We start from the raw sequence: 17,716 nt of genomic DNA, 5'->3' as shown, positions 1-17,716 counted from the left end.
TCTAGTACGGTCAACTTCGCCAGGAAGCAAATCAGAAGAGCAAATTAAAACACTAGTAAAAAGATAGCGGACCCAAACATGCCACAATGCACAAGGTCTAATCCAAAATGAGATGCGTTGAAAGTAAAGAGAACTCGGAACAGTATTTACACATGCTTCTCCTGGTATGGCCGTTTCCAAGGCTTGTACGTGCGCACGAGGCGTCACATGGGGTATCATTTGGGGGCCTTGGGAGGGAAAGTCCGATGGCAATTGTAGCTCCGTCAGACAAAACTGTATGGGGGATGAACGCTGAATACAAAGTCATAAGTCATTAAATGAGGATGGTTCTGATGAACTCATCCATCGGTAATATCGAGATTATCAAGCCACAAGCCAATGGCATCGTGAAGTGGGCTTCGCGATCGGCCATTTCTCGCATGGTTGGTCTCTAGGTGCCGCTTCTCGCGAATGTCAATAACTTCGCGAATACTGTCTTCAAGAGCAGAGAGGACAACGGTCTTGCACTGGACACGGGGGATCTCCAAGGGTGCCTGAGGCAGTGCTGGCGTGACGGGAGCCGTGATAGATAGAGGCTCTTCAACCTCGGTACTCATGCGGGGATCGCTATGTGTTTGAGAGGAAGCCAAAGAATGATCTTTGCTGGTGTCCTGGCTCAAGCTGATGACTCTTTCGACTGCATCAGTCAGGGTTTCATCAGGATGCAAGACAGGCTCCTCGATCCATTCTTCCTCAAGTTGAGTCTCGTAAGGGAGAATCGAGGGAGTGAGAAGCCCCCCATAAGAGGTCGAAAGACCAGGTGGGCCAGTGAGAGGTCGATGGTCAGCTGGCGATCGTGGTTTGACTAGTCGACGGTACCGTAGACGAGTGATCGAGTTGGTGGTAGTATCAGCAATCATAACGCTGCTAATATCAACCCAGCGTTCATTGAGGTCGCCCAAGATGGGGTGGACCGGTGGAGGCGTCGGCTCAGCCTGCAGAGATGCCTTGATTTGCAGCATGAGATCCTCCTGGGGAGGAATAGCTTGAAGAGCAAAATCAGGATGATAACGGTTCAACCAGCCAGCAGCGTTAAGTGGGAGATCGCCATCGATGCACAAACGTGAAGCCTGTTCAAATGACTCGAGTCCGCTTTGAAGTCCAGGGGTAGACAAGTAGCCACTGCTCGAAGGCGAGCTGATGGCAGACTCAAAGGACGTCATGTAGTCAGGAAAGGAGATATCTACGTCAATGACGCCATCGTCGGCATTGATAGATGTTTTAACGGGCGATTCGAATGCGCCATTAGGGTCCGGTGTCCTGTCAGGGCGAATAGATGGCTCTCGACTGTGACCTTTGCATTCTCTTGGTGTACCAGTCCCTTTCAGAGCATCAGTGGAAGGCCGGCGAGCCGATGGTGAAGGAGCGTTTGGGTTGTCTGCCAGAGATGCTTCTTCCACCATCTGAGACAGCTTATCCGTTCTATGGAACGAAGCCTTGGTGGGCGATTTCGGATCATACCCACTATAGGTGCTGTAGGAGGTTGAGTCGCGGCGTCGAGTGCTCCACAGGCCGCTGATGACGCTCCCCCAGCGCGAACTTTGACTTCTAGAGTCGCTACTGGCATTGCTCATCGCGCCTGTGCTTTCACCTCGCTTCAAGGAGCGCTTCAAGTCGTCAGTAGCGACACTGCCGCTGCTGCTCGGGCGGGGCCTTCTCTGGGATTCCACTCGCTGAGCTGTCGAGAAATGTGGTATAGTTGTCTCGGGCATAATTGTTGTGGTTGTCGCAGCGCTACTCTTCCTGCTAACAACATCGTTGCCAAACATTGCAAAATTCGGGGGTCGAATTGAGGCTGCATCCGAGACTCGCCTTTCATGATTGCGATCCATTGTCAGATGAGCGAGTTGCATGGGGACAGCTGAGGCCCTCGCGCTTTGGCTCGTTGTTCTAGAATGCGAGGCTCGGCGGAGGCCTGTGCGCCTGTTGATCTTTCGACGAAGGGACTCTTCCCGTAGAACAGGAATTACGAAGGTCGGGGGCGAGTTGGAATATGTTCCAACAGAAGTCGAAGTGCTGGGCCGATGAGCACGGGTCGTAGGAAAATGAGAATTGGCAGGAAGGAAGGCAGAGAGGAGAAAGATGAGGCGCCTAGCAACCATTTTGTCATCAGATACGATAATGGTTCGTGCCGGCAATGACAGATCCTCCTCATTTCGGTTCTTCTGCTGAAGATAGAGCCGTCTTCGATAGGAGGGGGGGCAAAGAGCCTGCAGCCAGTCTGTGTGGGTCGACAGAAACCCAGTCAGGAGATTGTAGAGGAACTGGTTCTGATTATCGGTGCCAGCAACCCACTTGGAGGCCCATCGAGCCTCGTCTCGCCAAATTCCCCAGCGCCCTTGGCCCGTTACGACTCTTGCTGCGCTCAGTCCCATGACAATTCTTTGTCTAGCGGCATCGACCTCTCCTTCAACAGTCTTATCCTCAGCGAGACAGTTTGGCCAAAGGTAAACCAGCTTGGTGGTGCTCTTCGAAGGCTTAATTCGAGGCATGTCACCCCGGTACTGGTCCGAGAAAGAATGTGCTCTGCCAGTTTTGTTAGTTACTACTGGAGGTGGAACCGGTCCAGGGGCTGGACCGGGAGAAGCCAGGTCGACCTGCTTTAGTAACGTGGCCAGTGTAGTGGCCACCACAGATTGAAGATGAGTCAATGTCCTCATAATGATATCCCAATGTCGAGTCAGTGAATCGATTCTATCCTCCATGTCGGGTGTGTAAGTGTCTGACCCATCACCATTTCCGGACCCAACCATTGTCCATCCTGAAGGACGGGCTGAGCTGAAAGACGACGGGAAAAACTCTTGATCGTTATAAGAGCTTGATTCGCGCTGTGCAGATTTGGACTGGTTCATATATGAAATTCGAGTTGTAGTGGTATTTGCAGCAGGTAGTTGGACTACTAGGACCACGGCATACATCGGTGTTCGTCGTTGCTTTGGCTGAGGCTTCTTCTTCTTCGGCACAGACTCCTCGCTTGTCGTTGGAAAGGGAAAACCTGCACTCTCTTCTGCATAATCTTTAGATGGCGATACGTTGGTTTCTGGGTCATCAATAGTAAGATTGACAGGAAATAAGCGAGTTATTAGGACCTTCTTCTTCTCGCCGGGTCGTGAGGTAGAGGTGTGGTTTTGGGCTGCGGCCATATTTGTAGGGGAGAAAGCTTGTGAGGAGAAGGATTGTGAGAGCCGACTTGAACGCGCGCTAGAGCGTCCGATGGAGCTCCGGCCATCCCCAATAATGCTGCTTGAAGGTTCAACAGGACGTGACTCGCCAGGGACAACATGGACCTTCGTCGATGTTCCTTTGTAGGACATTAATTCAGAGTTACCGAAGATGCAGCTTGAGAACGTCGCAAGCTCCTCGCGATACTCACGAGCAGCCTTCTGTCCATCTGACTCGACGTGACTATCCCTGCGCCCCTGGAGGGAGGCTCGTCGATCAAAAGCACCCTGTCGAGGCGAAGGCTGAGGTCCTTCCGGTTGGATAACCAGGGGTCGTGATAGGCCTCCAAGACTGCTTTTTCGCGGTGAAGTTGGCGTTCTTCGAAACTCTGGAGGAATGGGCGGACGCTCTGTGGGCGATACTGGAGGAGCAGGGTGGCTGTCAAACAAAAGAGATGCATTAGAAGGTCCTAGGGCATCCTGCATTATGATAACCCTAACATCACGTACGTCCAAGTCGACATCGCCGCTGTAGTCGAAAGCATTGGCCGTAGAGGTGGCAGGGGTTGTTGGTGTGGTTGATAGGGGGAACACTTGGTCATTGCGATGCTGATATAAAGCATCGGCGTCTGGGAAAAGCAGATTTCGAGTTACCATATCCTCCTGGGCAGATTCAAGTGCGGATACTGGCCTCGACGTCTTTGTACTGGCCTGTGTAGGCGTGGCTGAAGGGCCGCCAGAGCCCAAGTGCAAGAGCCGGCCGAGCATGTCGGGAGGCGCACTCAGGGATTTGGGCAGCAGGTTGAGTTAACAAGAAAGGCGGCCGTCGATATTAATTACGACGGCGAGCCATAATCAAGATGGATAGCGAAGTGTTTCGAGCTGGGCGTAATCGCATAGTAACCACTGCGCGTGGCATGTGAAATTGCAATCAACTTGCAGAGGCGGAACTTAGATTCACTCCAGTTTGAGCTTGAGCTTGAGCTTGAGAAACCAATTGGTGGAGCGGGCGCAAACTAAGATGGAGGGGTCAAGGAGGTTGGAAATCTTAAAGCTCAATGCTCGGACAAAGCAACATCCAAGCTGGAAGCTTTGTTTGCTAATATCGCAAAAGAAAAAGGTGGCGGCAGTCTTGATTGCTGTTGTGGCGGGAGCTGGAGGGTGGCAATGGTGGTTTGTGCTCAGCAATGGGTAACAACTGTGATGGGAATGTATGAGAAGAGCATGCGCAGCTGATACTGGATTGACTATGAGTGGTTGAATCCTTTTCGTCACTGGAAGAATTCGAGGTGACGCGAGGTGCGAATGATACGGTACGGTGCGTTACGAAGCGCGAGATGCGGAGAGCGGAAGGTTTGTTGTTGGTCGTTTCTGTTGGCTGCTGGTGGTGCTTCTGCTGCGTGTGAGGGGTTGATAGTTCGTGGGTGGAGGCAGAGACGATATGCGGTCTTTGCGAGTGATCAACAGGAGAGATGGGGGTCGGTAGCTGCAGGTGGAAGATCGTAAAGAGATGGAGGGGTTTCGAGCTGGACAAGCTGTTCTACGGGTGGTGGCAGCGAGAGTGATTTTGAGTTCGAAAACGCTATCGTAGACGTCAATGTAAGTAAATTGAGGTGAAGTCAAAATCAAGGGAAATGCTCGAGGTGAGTGAGCCCAGAGTTGTTGTTGTTGATCCAGATGCTCGGGTCAAGGCCAACTCGGGGCGGGTGGCAGCCCAGTTTTGGGGTGTGTGCGCTGAGGTCTAGTGGGATCAAAGCTTCCAGGCGGTACCGCAGTGCCAGGTATTCCAGGCAGCTCGTTAGTGGCGGTTAAGGGTTGGCGCTGGTGGCGGCTTGGACCACGAGGTACAAGATGCCCCGTACCTCTTAGCTCGGGGCCAAGATGGAGAATTGAGATGAGATGGGGAATAGTTCAGTGGAGATTACATGTGTATGGGTGGGTAATTTATTAATTGGATGGATTTGGATCGGAGGAGAATCAACAACAGACGAAATGTGGATTATTACCAACCTGGGTTACCGGGCTCTTCTCTGTTGTTCTCGTTCGCCTGTACAGCAGAGATGGATGGGTGGACGGATCAGAGGAGAGCGAGATTATCAGAGTCGAGGAATGGACCGCATCTTGTTTCCCCAAAGTCTTAGATTAAACGGGCGCTGAAAGACCTCTGATGCCGAATGACGAGACCCGATGCTAGACAGCACCCTTCAAACACACCGAAGTGGCTGGAACTGAAAGCCGGGGCAGAGAGACTTTTGTCTAACAAACCAAAGATGGTCAACTTTGGTTAGATTTTTGGTTAGATCTGTTTTGCCCAAATATGTTTACGTTGAAATTATCTCGTTATTCTGTTGCTGTAGAGTCGAGAACGTAGATTGAGCCGAGCCGATGAGCCGTGACTCCAATGAACTAAACTCGTTCAACCGAAACTCGAAGACGGCGAGAATACTCGAAGCGGCGATGTTTATGTAACAGGTTGGATCTCGAATTAATGTTTCGGCGGCGGCACTGCGGGTGGCTAAACACCTAATAAATGGATCTTCGGCGTGGGCGATGCCATTCCACAGACAAAGCCTTTAAGATGATAGGTCCAAGTCAACGACAACGGCGGGCCTTGCTAAAACAATTACCCGACCCTTTTTTCTTTCCTTTCTTTTCTTGTCGTGGGCGGGCGGCTCTGCTGGCCCTTTTGTCAGTGGTTGATCGTAGAAGGGCAAGCCGGAGTAAATATTGTAAAACAGAAAAGAAGTAAATACGGAGAAAAGAGGGTCGAGGCCTGAGAATGGAGTCCTTTGTGATTATCGAGAATGGAGGCGAATGGGACCTGAACCCCCTTGACTTCAGCCTGTGCCCTTGACGGGGTTTATTTGGAGCGACTTCAGAGCAAGATAAGGTAAGGAAGCACATGCAAGTCAACGAGCTTCAAAAGAAAGACAAGCAAGCGCCTTGTATGCATCAAAAGAGACGACGTCCGCCAATCCTCAAATCCCTGGCTCTCAAGTTGCGGTGAAAGCAACCATTAAATCGACAGTCGTCGGGCCCCGACCAGGGTCTTCCCAGCAGCCAAGGCCCAATGAGTTGCAGTAGATGTGTAGTACTGATACTTTGATCAGAGTCGCAGCAAGACCAGCAGCTCACGTCTCACAGGCAAGTAAACGAAAGAGAAGGAATTCGTTCCTATTTTGGTCATTGGAAATCATTACATGAGGCTCAACATCTGAAGAGAAAAGCACAACGTATTCTGAGTACTGCTATTATCTAGCCCCAATTCATTACTCAGGACAAGAAAGACTCAACCTCGACTGTTTTGACTATTTCTCCCTCGAGACACAAAAGACATAAGGCAGACAGATAGATAATGGAAACTCCGGGGTTCAAAGCATGGCAGACAAGGTCAGGGCCTCTGATTGAATACCATGGTGACGGTCATGATAGTGGAACTCTAGGTGTGCTCTGACATGTCTATGGCTTGTGCTCTAGACTCATAGACTCCTAGGCCAGGTTGGGACGTCTTTTACAGCACCGGGTACATTATCAAATTCTCCGCTGTTGCAATTACTACACACTTACAACACTGACTGACTCTGACGTCCACAAGTCCGAATACGCAGCAACGTTAACTTTTAACTTGACACTCCTCTTACAACAACTTCCACAACTAACTAACTCAGCCCAATCCTCAACACAGCAACCATCGCGCACACTAGCGTCTACGGTATAAGCTAGACATGCCGAGGCCAAGCATCAAGAAGCCAGCTAAAGAACGCCATGGGTAACGGTGCCGCAGTCAAGTCAACTCCCTGCCCTGTCCTGTCCTGTCCTCCGCTGTCTCGTGCTCTGCTTCGACGGGCTTGTACTCGAGATACAGCAGGTACTGAAGGGAAGCGAGTCGGTAAGCGAACAGTTTCCGAGCTGCGAATTCATCGACATGGATCATCGATAAGGCATCGTCCGGTGAGAGTTTCAAAATTGCGCGTATCGATCGCAGCCCAACTGTAATGTAAGGTAGGTACTTCTTGTAGTTGTACATGTCGGTAGGCAGGGTAAGGGTATTTTGTATGAGATTATCACAACCCCTTGTTCTGGTCATCACACTACCATCACCAACGCGCGCAGTTGCAAGCCGCCGCTATCGGCTGGCAGCATTGGCCTACCTGTTGGTGTCTGCTCTATTGGTTCAAGAAAACGTGCGCCGTACACATGACGTTATTGTACATGCAACTTAAGAGAAAAAGTGTGTGTGTGCGCTGTACGTCCTTGACTTAATTAGCACAACCACCAGTCGGCTCCGAGATGGATGCGAATTTGTTTGTTTGTGGTGTGAAGGATGAGCTTGTCTTTCAACTACCTCACAATTTACTGTACTTTTTCCCCCCCAAAATCTCTCACCCACTCGACTCGAACTGCCGTGAGAAGAGAAAAATTCTCCGGTGGCTCCGTCGTAGAATCCTTCAGTCAGTACGTAATTAGTAGGATCACTCTACTCGACGGATAACTCGGGCTCGACTCGCGCCGTGTCCATTGGCATCTCGATCCGTAGCGCTTGACTCGCATTGCCGGATATAGCTCCGCTTGAACTTTTGAGGATATCAAGACGTGGGAGCCCCCTTTACATGACATTGGATGACATTCTGCCAAGACATACTGCCATGCCAGTGATCAAGCCAGAAGCCTGACATTACTGTGTAACTTTGTACGTGTTTGAATTCGCCTATTCCTTAGTTCCAGTCCCTGGTCAGTCAAAGTATCGGAATTTTGAATCAAAGAGGATCCCGACCAATCCCTGATCCTTCTTGATGCCGATGGCCCCCCTTGCGAATATGATGCAGGCAGCACGATGCTGATGGATGTGAGCTGAGCAAGCCACGAGGTACCATCACCGTGTCTTCGGGTTCGATCGATTCGAATGATCCTCTTTACCGAGCAGGCATAGAAACAGATGATGCTCCACGCTCAGGTACGGATATCTCTTGGACTCTTCTCGGCTCAAGGGCTCGGTTCAAAGGTCATTTATTCATTCACCAGAGAATCCGGCAACTAAGAAGCAACTAAACATTTAGCTAGTGTTATGTCTGAGGCCTCGGCCCTAACGGCCACTTGCACGTTTGTATCCGTAGAACAAATGCCAGTCTAATTCCATTGGATGCTATGCGTCGTGGGGTTGCATCGCCATCGTCATGTCCCGCCACGAAATGCCCCGCGATAAGCTGCCTCGAGGCTCTTATGTCGCTTGTGTCTTCCCCTCCATTAGTGATCTACAGGAACAAGAAAGAGCACGGCCAACGGCCACCCCGTGGCGAATGAGTCACGTTCGCGCTATTATTCTCAACAATTCGATACCGACTCTCATAGAATCGTCCAGGTCTGGCCTGTTTGTTCACTATCAGCAACCTGGGGCTGTCGAGGCTATGTCGGAGCGGCATTCACACGAGGTCTGGACTGTCGATCTTCATCCTGTTAGCGGGCCACTGCAACCACATATCTGTTATTTTCCGTGACGTTGGTAAAGATCACTATCAGCAGGGCAAGGTACGTATTCATTCACAGACTTGCGATATTGCCTTCTTGTCGGTGAAGAGGACTTTCTGTCCGAATTTCCGGCTGCCTGCAGTTGCCTTGCAGATCACTTGTTGAATAGCCTCAAGATATGATGATCAAGGTACATGAGAGTGACGACGGAATTGATAACCCTTCTTGATGTCTCAAGATGAGCTGTCAACAACACGAGTGGCCTATCTGGGCAATTCGCATGTCTCAATCTTGTTTCCTCCCCTGCTCGGCTTCACACAGTATTCTGTGGCTGCAGCATATGTCTTGGTGCAATATGTAATGTTGTGTGTATGGGGCCAGAGAAAATGGCTAACTATCAATCTTTGGAAACAAACACAAGTGCCGGTCTGAGAGTCCAGCGACTACAGCAGTGACTAGCCATAATATGAATAGCTGCATTCTTAGTAAACTATCATGGCTGATGTTTTAGTTGTTATCATATTAGTTGTCTCCTTAGAAGTTGCTTCGTCAACTCTTTCCAACTGCATAGTTTACCCTCTATTGATGTCTTGCAATGACATATCATTCTATCCAGGTTTCAAAATGTATGTATCCCTCCTTAACTCTAACCATAACTTACTGTCTCTTGTACGTATTGTGGTCTACCTATGTCGAACATGGCGTTCATCACGTGTAACTTTATTGAAACCTCCACCTCCACCCTCACAACTCCACTCCACTTGTCTTCCTCTTCAACATCCATCTCACCGCCCAGCACTCGCTTCTGTAACCATAGCTTATGAGCTGCAGCAGAAAAAAAGGGTCCTCGTACATACATTGCAACCGCCCTAACCCACAGCCCCAGTCTCCGCAGTTGACCAGCCTTTGGCGGTTACTGGTATTTTGTCTCGTCTCCGCGCAAACAAACGAGTTACAGTAGATACGGGACATCCATTCACCTTGAAGCTTTGGGATTACTTCAAGATCCCTGATGCAGATGCTCTTTTGTTTGACCTGACAATGAAATGAGATGAACCATCCTATTCCGGCGGGCGCGCGTGGAGCGGCCGCATGAGCTTTTATTTCATCCTTGCTATGGATTGTTACAGGTCACTTCTTGGGTTGGAGAGGTTACCAACCAGAATCCCTGCTGTGTCCTCCGAGTGCTTGGGAACCCAAGATTGCATCCGGATCATCATCTCGGATTTGCTGGGTTACTCGATCGGAACTTGATCAATATCAATTCCCCACACCAAATTACGGTTGCAGCTGCGCTCAAATGTGTGTCAGGCATGTCCTGGCAGACCGGTTCACGTCAAGAGAGACAGCTGTGTTTCCACCTCAGAATAATCCTGGTCAAAGGTTGACCGTGCCTGATCACAAGGAACAACTTTCAGCGAATCTTGGCCATTGGGAGCAACATTATTAATGCTTTGTCGGCAAATGTTACTCTTAGCACATCACGGAGTCACGAGATGGGTGGCATAGCAGCTGTTCGCTTACTCTGTCGCCTTTGACATTGTGAGTCTTGTTCGACGTCTATCATCATCATTGGCCTGGGTCGACTAGTGATGGGCGGGCCGTCCCTTGACCGTCTCACTGAAGTGAGCAGCTGACTTGTCACAAGATGTCTCCCAGTAAAGTCACTTCTATGAACATTGAAAATCTTACCTTCAAAACCCATTTTCTTTAATTTGGCTGCCTGCATCAATGTAACGCCAAACCCTCGCTCACAACACTCCATGTTAAAACACCATCATCGCCATCCTAGCTTTCGCATGCTATGCTCGGATGGATCATGGTGGCTGGCCTCAGATCTCTTAATGCGTGGCTCATAAGCTTTTCCTCATTGAGATTAGCACGTTATCACATTTCAAGGGTCCGAAGCAAGTGGTGTGACTTGTGCATATGCCATCATGAGGCTGACTGTCAATCCTGTCAAGGGTCTTTGATCCAGTGGAAAATGCATCACATCACTTCAGCCGCGAGGTCCCTTTGCTCTGTGGCTGGCAGTACGTTAACACAGCTTAACAACACGCAATGGCCTGTCTAATAGTGAAACTTGTTGTGTCAGTCGAGGCTTGGCTGCATTCCATTGTATTGTGAGCATCGAGTTATGAACTACAACCCCGCTATCCTCACAATTCACAATTCACCACCCCGTTATTTGAGGCATATGTTAAAGCTTCATCAACATTTTCCCCGGCTTCACCCGCCAACTAATACATATCACTCAAAAGCCCTTGCCCACTAAGTTAAATCTGAACGCCACTTGAACACGGCGGCGGCAAAAGGCCGCATCACAGTCACAGTCTGTTTGCTGCTTACAGTCATTTCAGGGATATCCCTTTTCTCTTAGCGTGGGGGAGACCACAAAACCACTGAGGAATAAACTTTTACGACTTCTTTCACGAATTGGCCCCTCTCAAACCCCTCAAACCCCTCTCCTCCTCGTCACATTTCGCCTCAGGCTCGGACGACTGTAGCAAACAGCAACAAGGCCGTCGATCACTCAAGGTGTACTGGCGCACAGCACCTCAGCCCATCACACGAGCTTCCGCAAATCACCTGGCATTCTTGCTCGCCTCCTCGCGACCGTTGAGTTCTGCATACGCTATGATTGACGTCGATCGAAGTTGCCTGGCCCTGAGACCCCGGGCCACTGCCAGGCATGATCACGGGGCTCGCTTCGAGAACCTCAGGCTGTAGGGTTGCTGAGTGAACCCCGTATGCGTGGAGACACTTCATGATGATCTTAGCCTTGTCTGCAAAGCCCTGGACAGTTCTACTGTCGACGACGATGTGGGCAGAGGCGACAAATTTGCATTGGTCCAGGCGCCAGATGTGCAGCTCGTGTACCGATTTGATGCCAGGGATCTAAATGCTTGTCAGTCTTGGCTCTGAACAGAATGAGCTATACGCTGTTACCATTTCAATGTCGTGTTTGACGTCTTCAGGGTTGACGCCTTTAGGCGCAGTTTGTAGTAGAATAGCACCGCTTTTCTTGACTAACGGTATAGCTGACAGGAGAATCATGAGTGAGATGAAGACTCCCACTGCTGGGTCCGCATAGTATCGACCTTCTCCTTTGAGCTGCCAGACCAGAACTGCCGCAATGATGACTCCAATGTTGTTGATGGCATCTCCCAGAACGTGAATGAAAACGCCAAGCATACCCAAGTCCCTTCCCGGGCTCTTCACAGACACGGTTGTGTGTCTATGATTATGGTGGTTCATGGGGATCTGTTGAGCTATTGTTAATGCTAAAGACTCTATAATATGTAGGAATGCTATACTCACCTGTGCCAAACCTGTTACGCTCTCGCTTATTGCCTCGTTAGTCAATGGCCCAGTAGTCTCCTGGTTCTGTTGTCTATCATCATGGCTGTGTCGCCTATCTCCCTGGTGGTCATGTTCATGGTCATGCTCTGAAGGTGTAAGTCAGCGAGTGTTGTCGCGAATATCAGAGGAGGATGGAATCTTTTCTCACCGTGAAGGAAGGATAGTACGAGAATGTTTAGTGCCAAACCAACGCAACCAACTATCATGATCAGGAAAGGCTGCTGTACGCCTATTTTGTTAGTTTCTTCTGATTGTGATACGGTATATCAACTGAGAACTTACGAGTCAAATGAACGAATCGTTCAACAGCCTGCACTAGAATACTGATCCCCAGTGCCAAAAGAAAGACTCCGTTGAAGAATGCTCCTAGTATCGTTGCTCTGTGCCATCCATATGTGTATCCTTGTGGAGCTGGTTTCGTATGTTCTTGCAACTATCATGGTAAGCTAAATAAGGCACTTGAGACGCAGGTCCGCAACCTACCATCAACGCCATCAGAGCGACAACTATTCCGATAAGATCACTAAGCTGTTTGTTGTCAGATATCCATCTCCATCTTGATTCATAAGGGATTTGCATACGTAGTGAAAGGCATCGGCGATTAATGCGATGGAGTGAGTATAGAACCCAACTATATGCTGTCAGTTAGGGTTCCCAAGATGATATTTGACTTACCAGCCAATTCAGCTGCAAAGAACGAGAAAGATATACATATTGTGGCTATCAGCCTCTGCTTCTTTGTGATTTTCATTGTAATATCTTGGGGTTCTGGTTTTCGTTTAGAAATTCTGTTATAGATTCGTTTGGATTCTCACTTCTGGTCCGTTGGGTCGACAGCTTTGCAAATCCAGATTTTAAGGGGGTTCTCATTATCAATGGGGTCAACTCGGCTTTATACTCCTTGAAATTTTCAAAGGAGTGGTCCTCCGCACTTAAGAGGTCTGAATAGATGAGTTCTCTGAGGAAGCTGGCATAACATCCCATCAGCTTGTAGGGCAAACAGCAGCGAATTGTTGTCGAAAATAGCCAAACAAGTCAGAGATAGATTCCATACCCATAGAATATACCGATAGAAGTCAGCGAAGCGAAGACTGATATTAAAAAAGCAGTTTATCAAGGTGTTGGCTCATGTAGCTATCTGTGATCGGGTTCCGGGACAATGATTGGGGTAGCATTAACTTGCCGGGCCGAAGATGGGATACAGGTATTTTTTGGTTAGGATTCCTGTTTCACGACAGCTCTTTGTGCTTGGCGAATATAAAGCTCCGCGCTGTTGTGTGCGTTGGTGATGTTGGTTGTTGCCATGTAAGGTTGGCTTGCAGTGAAAACTATACAAATGGCCAATCTTGGATGAGCACTCTAATACACTTCAAAGACTTCTATATTACATCTATTCATATGGCTAGATGTTAAATCGCTATCTGTTTTGAGGTTCGCCGACCGTCTTGTGTAATGTCACTGTGTCCCTAGAGTATGCAAATCTGTGTGTCTCCTATTCACCGATATTCTAGCCACAAAAGAATTTGTAGAGAGACGGTTTTAGAAGGGTAACCATGGCAAAAGCCGACGTTGGTTATAATCAAAGACATTTGATTTCGCAATACAAAACGATGTGTTGCTGATATGGAGAACAAAGTGGGTGACTGTACCAGCCCGTATTGGACCCTGATGTTCAGGGGTAAGAATTCTCCAAGAAACAGTGTTTGGCTCGGAACTCTGTGATTCCCTGGCTCATTTAGCCCGTGACAAAAGGCAACATATCCCGATTTCAACTCAAGATATCTACACAGTCTAGCTCACTGAAGTGCTGAAAGAAACCCGTTGAAACAAATCGCATTATTTTTTCTATAAATCGACCAAACGCCATGCGTAGATGCCACTGCAATCGACAAATCACTTCTTCCTGGTAGGACGAGCGTTCTTGAGCCTCTTCTTCTCCTTCTCCTGTCTTGCCTTGCGGATATCGTCCCTGCCCTTGAGTTCCTTCTTGCTTCCCATACCATCGCGGAAACGACCCACGCGCTTCTCTCTCGCCTCGTCGACACGCTTCTTGCGAACCTGGAAGTCGTCGCGGTACTTGTCTGCCTCCTTTGGTGCCCTCTCCTGCTTGTGTTTGTAGCGGACACCAGAGGGAATGTGGGCGACATGGTTCGCACCGCCAGGACGTTCTGCCTCGCCGACGTGAGGGAGTTTGCCGAGACGGTTGGCACGCTTCCACTTGTCGAAGCGGCCACTTTGGAAGCTGGCTGCGATCTTGACACCACTCTCACCACGGATCATCTTGGCACCCTTGGATCCGTCGTCGTCGTTCTCTCGTGACACATACTTCTTCGACTTCTTGTCCCAACGCATCTTTGAGCGAGTTGGCTCACCGAAGCTCTTGGCGTTCTCATCATTTGTAAGATCCATGGTCACGCCACGAGCAGCCTCCACAAAGTTGGAAGAGTCCTGGCCACCGGACGACACGCCGTAGCCACGTTCCTCGGCGGCGTTGAATGTTCGAGGTGTGTAAGACATGAAAACTTCTGAGTCTCGCCAATCCGTCTGTCCCTTCTTTGAGTTGGTGTTGGAGACGGTGACCTCCAAGCCATCATCTGACTCCTCAGGGGCCTCGTCCACATCCATCTGGTCTTCATCTTCATCAGACATGGCGTCCACCTCGGCACCAACTGGCACATCGTCATCAATGCCATCGAAATCGTCGTCATCCTTCTTCTCTGTTTGCCTTCGTGGCGTAATTCTCTTTCTCAATTGCTTCATTACTTCGGCAGCTTCAGTAGTTCCCTTGTCTCGACGTCCACCGATCTCAAAGATAGTCTCCTGAGGCCTGAAACCACTGATTCTAGCCAACATATTGGCTCGTGCTTGTTCAGCTCCATCAACGTCCTCCCCAAAGAGTGCATGAAGTTGTGTCCAACCCTCACTTCCAACCAATTCTTTCGATCGCTTCGCACTTTGACTAGCTGCCGAGTTCCTTGTTCTCAAGTAGAGCTTCTCTGCCTTGATAGCAACTCCTCGTAGCGCTGAGATGTCCTCACTTTCGTACAAAGCTTTGTTAAACCATTCGACCTGAGCTTCCACAGGGTCTCGTTTTAATGCGCCAACAACCACATCATCTGCAAATGATGGGTTTTTGGCCTCCTGACCAATAACAAGTCTCTTACCAAGGAACAGCTGAAGGTCAAGGAGATAAGGAGCGTCAGTATCTCTTACGAGACTGTAACTCCAACCACGTTGGCCTGCTCGAGCAGTACGACCAACTCGATGAACAAAAACCTTGGGCTGGGGAGGAAAGTCGAAGTTGATGACATTGGCAAGAACTGGAATATCGATACCACGAGCAGCAACATCAGTAACGACAAGAATGTTTGTCTTGCCTCTTCGAAAGTCTTCGACCTGAATTCTTCGCGCAGTCTGATCAAGGGATCCGTAGACATAGGAAACAGCGAAACCGGCATAAATCAGTAAGTTGGCGAGGTACTCGACGTGATGCTTGGTTGCTGTAAAGATGATCGTGGAATGTTCTGTAGGCTTCCCGCTTGAACCGTCTGCACCCCGTTTTCGCTTCTTGGATCCTGTTTCGGAGTCCTCAGCGCTCACTGGGGCTCCGACTGGCATTTTGATAACGTCGTGGAGGATATGCAACAAAGATCCCTCCTTTTCAGCACCCTTGACAGAGAAGAAAGCACTCTCGAGATCAGGAGAGACCTTTGTCTCGGCATCAAGTCGCACGAGACTTGGATCTTGTAAGCCGGCGCGAGCGAATTCAACCAAAGAGGCAGGCAACGTCGCAGAGAAGAGTAAACTTTGCCTTGAAGGTGGAAGTGCATGAAGGATTTCAGTCAACTGTGCCGCAAAACCCATTTCAAACAAGCGATCAGCTTCATCGAAAACCACGTATTTGATAGAAGAAAGGTCCAAAGACATCTCGACCTTCAAATGAAGGAATCGTCCAGGTGTTGCGATCACGATATCGGGATTGGCGGCCATAGATCCGAACTGCTCCTCCAGACTATCACCACCAACAAGCAAAACGCACTTTAAGTCGGTCCCTCTGCTGAATTCCTTCACAACCTTCAAAGTTTGGATCGCGAGTTCTCGAGAGGGCGAAAGGATAAGCGCTCGTGTTCCGAACCTGGCGCTATGCGCGCGCAATCGTTCGATCATAGGAATAACGAAGGCTGCTGTCTTTCCGGAACCTGTCCTGGCCATGCCGACCAAATCTTTTCTGTCCAGAATCAAAGGAATGGCTTTACGTTGGATTGGAGTTGGGACCGAGAAACCTTTCCGTGTAATGGCCTTTAGGAGGTTGCTGTTCAGACCTGGAAGATATTAGTAGTTTCTTCACCTCATATGTTGACATTCTTACCCATTGCCTGGAAACCTCCACCCTTCTTGACTGTTCTACCCTTAAGATTGGATGCTTTTCGAAAAGAAGCCGCCTGTTGAAGGGCAATGAAGGCCTCGTCGTTGTCATCGTTGCCGGGCTCTGGGCCGTTCAACAGGCCGTCGAAGTCGAAGTCCGCGCTGCCATCGTTGCCGCCATTCTCGTTTTCGCCGTCGCCGGGGTATAACGACCCAAAGATATCAATCTCCCCATCAGAAGGGGTCGGTGAGACGCCGCGTTGTGGCATTGTGACTCGCCGTTGATATCAGCAATATGTATGCAGAATTAAGATAGTCTAACAGGCTCAGTAGGTAGCTCTCTTTCCAATAATTTTTTCTGTTATCTTATCTCGCGGGGCATATAAGTGGGTCACTTTGTTCCAGCGCTGCGACTGCCTATCGCCTACTATTAACCTACCCTTCACTCACTTTCAACCTGGTTGGTTCTTCATCATTTCAACTTCTAGAAGGCGATCAATTGCCCATAATGTCCAGCAAAGATTCGAAAGAAGATAAAGACGCGCTCGATGCTCTTGAGCTTGAAGCCAAAGAATTTGATAAGGTCAGTTGTTTGCGACAACTATATCAGTCATCAAGACTCCCGCTGACTCTCCCTCTAGGATGCTGAGATTGACCGCATCTTGAAGGCATTTCGCCTCGACGCGTATGTGAAAGCCCCGTCATTTCTCTACATTGAGATCTAATTTTCTCATAGTTATGCCGTTCTTGATCTCCAACCTGGTGTCCCTGACTCAGACATCAAAGTTACTTACCGCAAGAAGTCTCTACTCATCCATCCCGATAAAACAAAGAATCCACTGGCTCCAGATGCGTTCGATCGGCTAAAGAAGGCCCAGACAGAGCTTATGGACGAGAAGCACCGTGCACGACTAGATGAAGCTATCGCGGACGCTCGAATGTTGCTTATTCGCGAAAACAAATGGACGGTGGACAGCGAAGAGCTCAAGACGGAAGAGTTCCGAAAGATGTGGCGCGCAAAGGCCCGAGATGTTCTCATTGATAACGAGCATCGCCGACGTCGCCAGATGAAAGCCCAGCTCCAGGAAGAAGGTCGTGAACAACGACGTACTGATGCCGAGGTGGAAGAGCGTAAGCGCAAGCGACAGCATGAACAGGATTGGGAAGCCACCCGGGATGAGCGGATCAGCAGCTGGCGACAATTCCAGAAAGGATCGGGTGGCGAGAAGAAAAAGAAGAAGAAGCTCAAGCCCATCGGCTAGAGACCTTGGTATTTCGCGGGAGTTTATTGGGAAGACATCACGAAGGGACACGGCTACACT

General features: G+C 49.4%; 4 protein-coding genes across 4 annotated transcripts; 1 reads left to right on the top strand and 3 right to left on the bottom strand.

Moving 5' to 3' along the window:
• Nucleotides 1-202: 202 nt before the first annotated feature.
• On the bottom strand, nt 203-4,094 carry FOBCDRAFT_28873 (folliculin-interacting protein N-terminus-domain-containing protein). The gene has a single exon (XM_054704185.2). It carries the CDS (start codon nt 3,966-3,968, stop codon nt 339-341), a length of 3,630 nt encoding a protein of 1,209 aa, XP_054560160.1. The 5' UTR covers nt 3,969-4,094; the 3' UTR covers nt 203-338.
• A 7,073-nt stretch (nt 4,095-11,167) lies between these two features.
• FOBCDRAFT_291586 (cation efflux protein) lies at nt 11,168-12,780 on the bottom strand (the record flags this gene model as incomplete). The annotated part of the gene is made up of 8 exons (XM_031179395.3): nt 11,168-11,564; nt 11,616-11,930; nt 11,988-12,115; nt 12,178-12,258; nt 12,312-12,462; nt 12,513-12,557; nt 12,611-12,660; nt 12,705-12,780. 8 exons carry the CDS (start codon nt 12,778-12,780, stop codon nt 11,196-11,198), a joined length of 1,215 nt encoding a protein of 404 aa, XP_031045282.2. The 3' UTR covers nt 11,168-11,195.
• Nucleotides 12,781-13,493: 713 nt separating this feature from the next.
• FOBCDRAFT_180555 (P-loop containing nucleoside triphosphate hydrolase protein) lies at nt 13,494-16,695 on the bottom strand. The gene is made up of 2 exons (XM_031179396.3): nt 16,399-16,695; nt 13,494-16,351 (listed from the first exon to the last, which is right to left on the bottom strand). The coding sequence occupies exons 1-2, from the start codon at nt 16,661-16,663 to the stop codon at nt 13,923-13,925; spliced, it is 2,694 nt and encodes an 897-aa protein (XP_031045283.2). The 5' UTR covers nt 16,664-16,695; the 3' UTR covers nt 13,494-13,922.
• A 207-nt stretch (nt 16,696-16,902) lies between these two features.
• Nucleotides 16,903-17,656, top strand: FOBCDRAFT_200026 (uncharacterized protein; the record flags this gene model as incomplete). Its single annotated transcript, XM_031179397.2, has 3 exons — nt 16,903-16,977; nt 17,036-17,079; nt 17,131-17,656. The coding sequence occupies 3 exons, from the start codon at nt 16,903-16,905 to the stop codon at nt 17,654-17,656; spliced, it is 645 nt and encodes a 214-aa protein (XP_031045284.1).
• Nucleotides 17,657-17,716: the final 60 nt, after the last annotated feature.

The sequence above is a fragment of the Fusarium oxysporum genome, chromosome IV, assembly GCF_013085055.1.
Source record: "Fusarium oxysporum Fo47 chromosome IV, complete sequence".
NCBI lineage: Eukaryota > Fungi > Ascomycota > Sordariomycetes > Hypocreales > Nectriaceae > Fusarium > Fusarium oxysporum.
The sequence above is the reverse complement of the archived record's forward strand: the minus strand, read 5'-3'. Positions and strand labels throughout refer to the sequence as shown.

What these genes read in the sequence shown, in the direction of transcription:
- FOBCDRAFT_28873 (XM_054704185.2), bottom strand. Translation starts at nt 3,968, where the DNA reads ATGCTCGGCCGGCTCTTGCACTTGGGCTCTGGCGGCCCTTCAGCCACG.
- FOBCDRAFT_180555 (XM_031179396.3), bottom strand. Translation starts at nt 16,663, where the DNA reads ATGCCACAACGCGGCGTCTCACCGACCCCTTCTGATGGGGAGATTGAT. An exon ending in TGGAGGTTTCCAGGCAATGG is followed by an intron (nt 16,352 to 16,398) that starts GTAAGAATGTCA and finishes AATATCTTCCAG; the next exon opens with GTCTGAACAGCAACCTCCTA.